The sequence below is a fragment of the Xenopus laevis genome, chromosome 3L (genome assembly GCF_017654675.1).
Source record: "Xenopus laevis strain J_2021 chromosome 3L, Xenopus_laevis_v10.1, whole genome shotgun sequence".
In the NCBI taxonomy this organism is placed as follows: Eukaryota; Metazoa; Chordata; class Amphibia; order Anura; family Pipidae; genus Xenopus; species Xenopus laevis.
This window is the reverse complement of record NC_054375.1, coordinates 136993491-137003948: the sequence shown is the minus strand read 5'-3', so window position 1 is coordinate 137003948 and position 10458 is coordinate 136993491. Positions and strand designations below refer to the sequence as shown.

The following is a 10458-nucleotide window of genomic DNA, read 5'->3' as shown; positions in this document are numbered from 1 at the left end:
TTCTCCCCCTATATACACCTGATGATAATGGGCTACCCATGCCCTTAAGACAGGTCTGAGAGTGGGGGTTCTAGTTCAATTATTATTATTATTATTAATGTATTTTCAGAGTGGCAACATATTGTGCAGCGCTGTAAAATAAATGTGTTTAGACAAAGAAATCACATGAATTCTATACATAGAACATACAGAGTTACATAAATAATGATCAATACCGGTGAAAAAAGTGAGGACGACCCTGTGCAAAAGAGCTTACAATCTAAAAGGGAAAGGAAATGAGTCACAGGGTGTGAGGTAGGCAAGATCAGTATTAAGTGAGAAAGGAACATTGCGCATCTTTTCTACTTCCCCTTCCTGTTTGTCCAGCTGCTGAAGTTCCTTGTGGTTGTCCACTGATTGGATTTATAAAAGGACTGAGAAACCACCTAAAGAACCCCCGATTAATGACACATGGATGAATATAAATCATTAATGTTACACGTTTGTTTTATTGCAAAGGCTTGTTATAATGTCCAGTGATGAACTGCAGCTTTCCAGCATCCATTCTGAGTCTGATAAGAGACCGCCGGTGGTATGGGGTAAGTAACAATTGTACGTTCAAATGATTACTAGGTTTACTAAGCATTTGCTTCCATTGACTGGCACGGTGAAAGCATCAAATAAAATGCAGACTGGAAACATGTTAACTTTCCCTTTAAAGCTAAAGTCTTGACGAGCATAAGGGCTCTCACAGACGAGCGGTTTTAGCTGTGCTCCCCTGCGTTCCAGTTTCATGCGTTCAGCCGCAGGGGAGCGCAGGAGTAGACGCACTGAATTTTTTCACTGAATCAGCACGCAGGAAAAATGCAACATGCTGCACCCCAACCTGCGTTCGGCGCTTACATGCGTCTGTTTGAGTACAGCCCCATTGAAAAGAATTCAGTGCGTCTACTCCTGTGCTCCCCTGCGGCTGAACAGATGAAACCAGAATGCAGGGGAGCGCAGCTAAAAACGCTCGTCTGTAAGAGACCTTAGAGATCTTAACATGCAGAAATAATCTTGGCCTAGACACTAATAAAATCCTTGTGCTGCAGGGCTGATTAGTGATTAGCTTCCAATGGTAAATCAACACAACCCCATGTAACTAATTAATGGTTTGGATTCTGTTGACTTTTCTGCAGCCATGCAGCATTCATCGACAACCTAGTAAATTGCCAACATGTGGATATTGCATGTGTTTAAGTGCATCAGGACTTGCCAGTCCGGGCCTGGACACTACAATATGTTAAATGGATTGTTCACCTTTGATTTAAATTTTAGGTATGGGACCTGTTATCCAGAATGCTCGGGATCGGGGGTTTTCCGGGTAACAGATCTTTCTGTAATTTGGATCTTCACACCTTAAGTCTGCTAGAAAATCATGTAACCATTAAATAAACCCAATGGGCTGGTTTTGCTTCCAATAAGGATTAATTATATATTAGTTGGGATCAAGTACAAGCTACTGTTTTATTATTACAGAGAAAAAGGGAAATAATTTTCTAAAAATTTGGATTATTTGATCATAATGGAGTCTATAGGAGACGGCCTTTCCGTAATTCCGAGCTTTCTGGATAACGGGTTTCCAGATAACACACTTTTCCGTAATTTGGATCTTCACACCTTAAGTCTACTAGAAAAATCATGTAAACATTAAATAAACCCAATTAATACAGTATTTAGCAAATGTTAATGTCCAGTGGAAACCATTTTCCCAGCATTCACAGCTTTTATGGAGTTTTTTTTCTCTCTCTCGTTTATTTCTTTAGTGCAACTGCACACAAATGAAGGGGGTGTTCAACTTTGAGATAACTTTAAGTATGACGCAGAAAGCGATATTCTGAGACAACTTGCAATTGGTTTTTATTATGTGTGATATTTGAATTAGTTAGATTTATTCAGCAGCTCTCCAGTTTGCAGTTTCACCAATCGGGTTGTTATGGTCCAGATTACCCTAGCAACCATGCAAGAGACTGGAATATGAATAGGGGATGGTCTCAATTGGAAGTAATGGCAAATAAAAAAGAAGCAATAACAATACATTTGTAGTCTTAGAGAGCAAATGTTGCTTAAAATTATCATTCTATTACAAACTGAAAGTTCACTTAAAGTGATACTGTCAATAATCTACTCTTCAAATTATTGATTAAAATTTACCTATAGGTCGATTATTTTTCACTGATAGGTCTGGTCTTGTAAGTAACTGTTAATTAAAGTTCCTAAACCTGACTATTTTGCCAACCTGTCAATAAGTGTTTCTAATTCTAAAGGGCTACTGCTGCACAAACATGGCAGCCAATTTTCAGCTATTATACTGTACTCCAGCACGTCAAGGGTAGACGGAGGGGTAGGCAATTCCTCGCCCTCAGCTCTGCCCTCACAGAAATATTGGAAGGAGGGTCTACAGGCTAATCTATCTAATTCTTAACCAGGAACAATAGATTTATTAAACAGAAATGTACTCGTACACCAAATCCTAATGGTAGAATATCACAGCACAACCTGAAGTCACAATGGATATTAATCATACAATAGGTGTCTGTCCCCAGCTACTGGATGTCTAATGGTTCTCAAACCTGCAATTTTACCTAGTTTGTGTGAGTGGCCGGGAAGTGGAGCAGGAGGGACAGTGTCGGACTGGGGGGTATGGGCCCGGCAGGGCTGCTGCATCAGGTCCCCCAGCCCCTTCAGGCCCCCTCCAAGCCCCCCTCCTGAGCCTCAAAACCAGCCCAACTGCCCACCCCTCCCACCTACTTTTGTTCGCCATTTCTTTGATCAGGCAGGGGTGGAGGTCAGGAGCAGAGGCAAGTTGTGTGGAGTAGGTCTGGGCCAGCGGGGTCAGGGAGGGCTGACGGATAAAGGCCCTTGTCTCCCTCACCAGCTGTAAATCATGCTCTGGCACTCTGCCCCGCTTGAGTGAGGGTTGTGTGGCTAGGTCTGGGCCGGCTGGACCCACAAGGGCTGGTGCCCACCGGGTGTCCCATTGGCCCAGTCCCACACTGGGGAGGGAGGGCTAGGTAGTTCAACTATGGCTCTCGCACACCATTAGTAAATTAAAGTAACGACACCTGGTGCACGAATGTAGAGGACCGGCCGCCTCACAAACAGTCCAGCAGAAAGAATCCCAAGGCACACAGGATAATTGCAAGCAAGCTGCCTTGCGTGTTTATTTCGAAGTGCAACGTTTCGGGGTCACGCCCTTTTCTTATGCTTGAGAAAGGGGCGTGACCCCGAAACGTTGCACTTCGCAATAAACATGCAAGGCAGCTTGCTTGCAATTATCCTGTGTGCCTTGGGATTCTTTCTGAGGGAGGTCTAGGTGCATGCGGGGCCCTCTAAAGGATATTTTGTGGATGGTCCCGGGCATGCCATCTTTACTCAACTTTCTGGTGATATCCGATTACCCTATGCTCTAATCTTCTCATTAGAGCACAAACTGCTTTACTTTGCCTATTACTCCTGGAGTGTCCTATAACAGGTGGTAACCTATCCCTAACTTTACCTCATGCACATCATCCCTTATACCTGACAGGGCTGTGTTTAGGTCTGATGCTGCCCTAAACTCCAGACCCAAACACGTCCCCTATGCAATGCTCGCAAGTCAATTCCGCCAACCATCCTGACCCACTCATCCCCCTCCCTAGGTACCCTAGGCACAGGCACTCGGGTGCCTTAATATAAATACGCTCCTGATACCTGACTCTGCTAAGGCTTGGGTTACGTTAATGTAACAGGTGGATTGATCAGAGCCTGCCTTAACCTTCCTTGGGTTACTATACACTGGTCTATCCCTCAAAGCAGAGCCTATAACATGACCAATACAAATACATTTTGTGTATCGGTTAATATGTAGGTACATTATAAGCATTTTGCTGAAGAAGACCTCAGCGTGTTATCAGCCAGAATCTAACCCTTAGTAAAGGTACCCTGCAATGTGTCTATGAAGATTCTCAATCATCCAGGTCATGATGTGCCCTATCTAGTTGATTTAAGTCTAAAGCAACTGGACTTTATATGTTTTCTTGAAAAAGTTTCATCACTCATCTGAGTGGCTTCTTCAGTTGAGGAAGCCACTCAGATGAGTGCTGAAACATTTTCAAGAAATCTCAGAAAGTCCAGTTGATTTAGACTTAACTCTACTAGATACGGCACCCTACAATGTTTATTTGTATTGAGCAACTGTTAGTATGAAGGTACGTCATTAGCATTTAGCTGATAAGAACTTTGGTTTATCTTCAGAGAACACAAGAATATAACAAAACCTAAAAAAAAACCATTATCCATCTCTAGGTTGTGTACTGAGTAAAGATCATAAGACATACGTGTTTAAACCTGAGGATGACTTCTTGGAACATTTACTGAAGCTGTGGACGGTAAGATTGTTTTTATATTATGGTGGATAGACTGAACCTGGGATTTAGCTTGAAGATTTAGTGAGATTCCATGATTTTATTACTATGATACTGATTCATCCTCCCCATGATTTTCCTGTTATTTTATTATAACCATTCCTAGCTTTTGAGTGTTATTATAATTAATGGAATTCACTAAACTGACAATAAGATAAATAGGTTTAAAGACCAAATAGGGATAAAATTGTCCATTGGTGGTGATGGAATCCATTATTTGTATTCTGTAGATCTGCCTTGCGACTGAAGCTAAAGATGAAACCAATGTGGTTGCTGCAGAATTGCACCACACTCAAGGAAAGCCAATCACGATTGCTTCTCTGCGGCCATCTGTCTTACCTATGGTAGATTTACATTGCAACTCCAGCCAATCTTCATGGAAGCTTAAGACCAAACCAATGTCATACAATGAACTAAACAGATAAGTCATATATTTGAAGGAACCACAAGATCGGCAGTAACTTTGCCTACTTGGTTTGCTGTTTCTAAGGAGGCCTTGGATATCGTTTTAGGCAAAAAAAAAAAAAGATTCAAGGTTATATTCATATGTGCATATATAATTATGTAAATGACTAATCAGGAATGTTGCTTAAGATTTAATTAGAGCAATATAGGGTGCATGGCGGTTTCTATTAGAGCTTACAACATTTCAGTGTAGGATTTGTTATTGTAGAAGAAGAGTATTGGTCAAGGGTTTGAACTTGTTTGCATGGCACTGTGGATAGCATAATAGCGAGGGACCATGTAGCCTATATACATTTATAAAACACACTCGGTACATTAAAGCCCACTCAAGTCAAGTAGGAGTTTATTGCCAGTAGGAGTATGTTTTCATAAGGTTAAAGTGACATTAAACTGTGTGCATATTTTCCCTTAAATTACTTCTTTTCATTTATGTCCAGGTGTTATTTCAGCTTGTAATAGGCCTTCCTGCTTTTGTTAGCAATATTATTGCAGTCGACTCTCCTAATTAGTTGTTCTTTCTCCTGCTCCATTATTTGCTTTTGTGTAAGGCCAAACTTTTATTAGTTGCATAATGTGGGAAAGAGGATTGTGTTGTAGTTTTTACTTTCTACCTATAATTTTAACACTATCCTTCTGTTCTAGATCAATGTAAATGGTTTGGAGTTTAGTACCCCGGTCACCTTCACCTTAAAATCTGGTTCTGGTCCTGTTTACATCTCAGGAATCCATATTTCACGTAAGTGACTTTTTTTTTTTTTTAGCAGATCCTAGTTGATTTATGTAGGACTGGAAAATCTAGAATATCTGTATCTATGGCCTAGGGTATAATCTTTTATTCAGGAGAAGTACAGGTATGATGTACAACCCGACTTAACTGACCTTAACCATTTGTTTCAAAATATCAGCTCCCAATATAGTTAGCTATCAAATGCTGATCTCTAATTAGGCACCATCTGCAGGACCATGGCACGATATATACCAGGGTGTCCCAAACTGTGATCCTAAAAAAGCACTTTTTCCAGAATCCATCAACATATTTAAGACGACAAACTGCCTATCTTTAGTTTACATTGGCTTGACCAATGGATATATTGCAGTTACAGTAATTAACTATTTCATATTCCACAAGCACTGATCCTATCTATGTCTGACCTGGATTACTTGAGATTACCAAATTCTTACATCAAAGAAGCTGCTCATGTTTGCTATTTTGTGACCTATTTTCTTTTTTTTAGTAGTAGATGATGTAGAAGACGTGACTCCAGAAAATCTATTTTGAAGGTAACCGTGAATTGGGTCATTTTGACAAGGAACATGCGTGCAGTGCATATCTTTTCAGAGCAAAGTAAAGTTGATTCTTTCATTTACATAAAATCCAGTGTGACGAAACAGGGGCGTAGTTCCATCCACCAGGTATATATACAGTATAAATGGGTACAAAGGGGACTATATAATAAATACCAAGACTCCCAGGCTAATCCACAAAGGCCTACTTTATCTTGACCTCTGCTACAGGCACAACTCAAAACCAGCCTCAATGCACGCTTGGGGAACATTTGACAACCTGAATTACCCCTTGAATCCTATCTGTCTGGTAAGAAATGGCAAAGGGCCTCTGAGGAAGTAGAGGTTTAATAGAATCTTGGGTTTGGAATGTGTTGTCTGTGTTGCTTCCTCTACAGAGACTGCACAAGCACTTTACCATAATCAGGGACCCCCAGGAAGTGTTAAAATATCCACCATGGAGAAGGAGCCATATTCCATTTGTTCTCTATTTGTGGGTTTTGGCTCAACTCAAAGGTTATTGGCTGATTGGCCAAAACGTTCTGATAGCCTAGTATACGTCATCTAAGTGGCTCAGAGATTTGTCAATCATGCCTTGAATCCTATCTGAACCCACTGTACTCCCATAAACTTGTAGGTCTCAGAGGTACCAGGCAGCCCCATGCTTTATAGGAGCTTTGTGGGCCCAGACAGATGGGATTCAAGGTGTGAGTCATCATCTTGGTTACCAGGTGGTCTCATGCTACCCGAGTAGATGTAGTCATACATATTGCTCCTCACTTTGTCTTTGGGTAGTGCTCACTGGTACTCTATTAGCAGGTATTCAAACATATTTTCAAAATCACTTAAGAACGGCATACACCACCTGATCCAAACAACTTTGTGACCAATCGACGAAAAACCTCAATTAATGAAGTGCGTACAAGGGCTGTTCTTTTGTTTCCAGTGAAAAAAAGATCTATGGCTCCTCATCTATGACTTCCTCATCTACTGATGCACCATGCACTGAGCATGGTGGATCATCAGATGAATTCTGATTCCTGAACTAAATCCATAGTACACAGATAAGGGATCAACAATACACTATACACTTAACCAATAATCACACAAAATTTTGTTTCATATATTATTGGTACATGTATGGCCAGTTTTATAGGGTTAGCAAAGCAGTTACAGTGTCTAGGACCTACAAACTGAAAGTTTAAATGAAAAACACAGATATTCTGCATCAGAAGGGGGAAGAAAAGTAACATACTGTATAGGACAGGTGAAGCTGATATGAATGAGCACTCAGAAGGAATAGGTAAAAAATAAGGTAAAAGTGATACACAAGCTGATACAGTGGCATTATCAAAGTCAGAGGCTGAGGTAGAGTCCTGCACCAGGTTGGGTACTTGTGCAATATCCACAAAACTTTGCGTTTCAGGCAGAGAGTCCCTAATCCATGACCGTGCAAGAGTACCAAACTAAGGTACTGATGGTCTATGTTGAAATCACTTCTGGTTTTGTGGGTGTCACGGTGGACGGTAAGTTAAGTCTTTGAGGTCCAGGTCGATAACAGTTCTGGGTAGAGTGATGTATTGGGTGGCAGGTGTGGGTTGGGTTACAGGTCAGCTGGTCCGGGTCAGGCACGGATCTTCCCAACTGGACCCATGCAGGACTCTAGCGTATGTTACAGTTTACTGTCCCTCATTGTTCAAGTTTATGGCAAAGACTGCATGCATCATAATATTACATACTGTAGTTAGAAAAAAAATGTTTTTCCTCTTTTCTCATTTTAAAACTTAGGTGATTTATGTGTTGCTTTCATCAAAGAATGCTGTACCCTTCGCTAAGTTTATCCCTGGGAGAAATAACAAATCCAGAGACCCTAAAACTATCAGTGGACTGTATTTCTGTCTATCACAAAGCCTAAAAACTGTTTATCTGCTGCGAGCCAGATGACTTCTCTGAAAATGAACTGGTTGTTTCATCTATATTGCCTATGACTGAAATACTAATATAATAAACATTGTCTATAATCTTCTTTTTCTGGTCTGCATTGCTACTGGGCTCATGTAATGGCTATTGTACTTGTTGTTCTTATTGACTGGTTTACGCTTACCTACTTCTAGTCCCTTCATGCTGATATTTTCATACAATTAAATGTTGATTGAATAAAAAAAAACCTTAATTCTGTAAATGGTTTTGGTTCCCAGCATATTATTGCCAAAAGTCAGGAATGCTCTCTATCTCTCTCTATGGGATTGGTGGGACTTGAAGCTATCAAGGAGGTGAACTTAGGACACATTAAGCATGCTGTAACAGGGGAGCTTTTAATAACCATTGCCTATTTCTTGTATTTCAAGGTTCTTTGCAAATTGAAATTCACTGACCTGAAGAGCTCAGATTTATCATCAGAACACCATTAAATACGTGTAAGGGAGAATGCAAGTTTTGGAGAATTAACTTTGCAGAAGAGAAAAGTCTCTTTGCATTGGTGTAAATTCACATCTCTTCTCCAGGTGAAATTTCTCCAGTTTACTAAGGGGCCTATTTACTAACATTTGGATTGCCTTTTTTTCATGAATAATATTTTTTTCTCGAAAACACTTTTTTTTTTAAGCGTAAAAACCATGAAAAACTCTTAATACAAAACTTCTCCAAGTAAAAGCAGTCGAGGTCCCATAAAGGACAATGGGAGCTGCACTGATCCAACTGGACCTTCTTTTTAGCCATTCAGACTTTTAGAGGTTCTTAGATTTTGTTTTCCCTAATAATTATTCAAAAAACTCTAATTTCTAGAGGTTTTAGAGGTATTTGTATTTTTTTTCTGCGCTTGTTCCAGATCATACTTTTATATTCGTATCTTTTAATAACTTTCATGGCAATTATGGTTTTAGAGAAATAGAGTTTAAGGGGCCCATTTACTTAGCTCGAGTGAAGGAATAGAATAAAAAATACTTTTAATTTCAAATGATTTTTTTGGCTACTTCGACCATCGAATTGGCTACTTCGACCTTCCTAAACTTCGACCCCCTACTTCGCCACCTAAAACCTACCGAAGTGCAATGTTAGCCTATGTGGAAGGATTAAATCGTTCGAACGATTTGCAGTAAATCCTTCGACTTCGATATTCGAAGTCGAAGGATTTAACTTCGACAGTCGAATATCGAGGGTTAATTAACCCTCGATATTTGACCATATGTAAATCTGCCCCTAATTGTGGTTTCAAAAAGCTCAAATACCACTGCTGCAGTATCCAGCCAGAACCAGTGAGTGTGAGACTGTCCAGGAGGCTGCTGTTTCAGCTGTTCAAATCTGGATAAGAAGTCTGCAGTAGCGAGGAGTGAAATTGTTCTCCAAGTTTTGCCACAAAAATGCCATTGACTCCAATGGGTAAAAAAAATGATCATACAACAAAATAATTTGTCGCCCATAGACTTCAATGCATTTCAGCAAATTTTTCGGTGAAGCAAAACAGGTCATATTTGCCCATCACTAGTCAGCAGCTCTAGAAGTACAGAGAGCGCCATCTTGTTTCCTGCCAAGCTGCTAGAGACTGCTTGTTCAGCAGCCCTCCAGTTTGTAATTTCAGCACTTATCTGGTTGCTGTGGTCAAAATTACCCTTCCAACCTGGCAGTAGTATGAAAGAAACACTGAAATGAATCAGCAGAGGATCTGAATAGAAAGATAAGTAATTCAAATCCAAAATAGCAATAAAAAACTAAAGTTTTTAACTGCTGAGGTCAGTGACCCAAATTGAATACTGAATAAGAAGCCAAATAATTAAACAAAAAAAATGATACAAAATAATACATGAAAACTAATTGAAAAGTTACCAAGAATCGGCCTTTTCATAACATAATAAAAGTTAACTTAAAGGTGAACCACCCCTTTAAAGGGAAAAGTCCCATCCAGGTATGGGACATGTTACCTAGAATACTCGGGACCTGGGGCTTTCCCGATAATGGATATTACCGTAATTTGGATCTTCATACCTATAGGGGCCCATTTACTTAGCTCGAGTGAAGGAATAGAATAAAAAAACCTTTGAATTTCGAATGTTTTTTTTGGCTACTTCGACCATCAAATTGGCTACTTCGACCTTCAACTACGATTTTGATTTGAACTAAATCAAAAACTTCGACCCCCTAGTTCGCCACCTAAAACCTACCGAGGTGCCATGTTATCCTATGGGGAAGGTCCCCATTGGCTTTGTAACAATTTTTAGGTCGAGGAAATATCGTTCGATCGATGGATTAAAACCCTTCGAAACGAACGATTCGAAGGATTTAATCA

At 40.1% G+C, this 10458-nt stretch overlaps 1 protein-coding gene across 2 annotated transcripts; it reads left to right on the top strand.

Annotated features, from left to right (window-relative positions):
* The first annotated feature begins 310 nt into the window (after positions 1-310).
* XB5867546.L (nucleoplasmin ATPase-like L homeolog) lies at positions 311-8358 on the top strand. Of its 2 annotated transcripts, none has more exons than XM_018253487.2 (6): positions 311-578; positions 4309-4391; positions 4658-4771; positions 5535-5628; positions 6131-6173; positions 7965-8358. In XM_018253487.2, the coding sequence occupies exons 1-5, from the start codon at positions 509-511 to the stop codon at positions 6169-6171; spliced, it is 402 nt and encodes a 133-aa protein (XP_018108976.1). In that variant the 5' UTR covers positions 311-508; the 3' UTR covers positions 6172-6173; positions 7965-8358. The 2 variants fall into 2 exon arrangements, with proteins under 2 accessions (XP_018108976.1, XP_018108975.1); XM_018253486.2 differs by having other exon boundaries at positions 312-578; positions 6128-6173.
* Positions 8359-10458: the final 2100 nt, after the last annotated feature.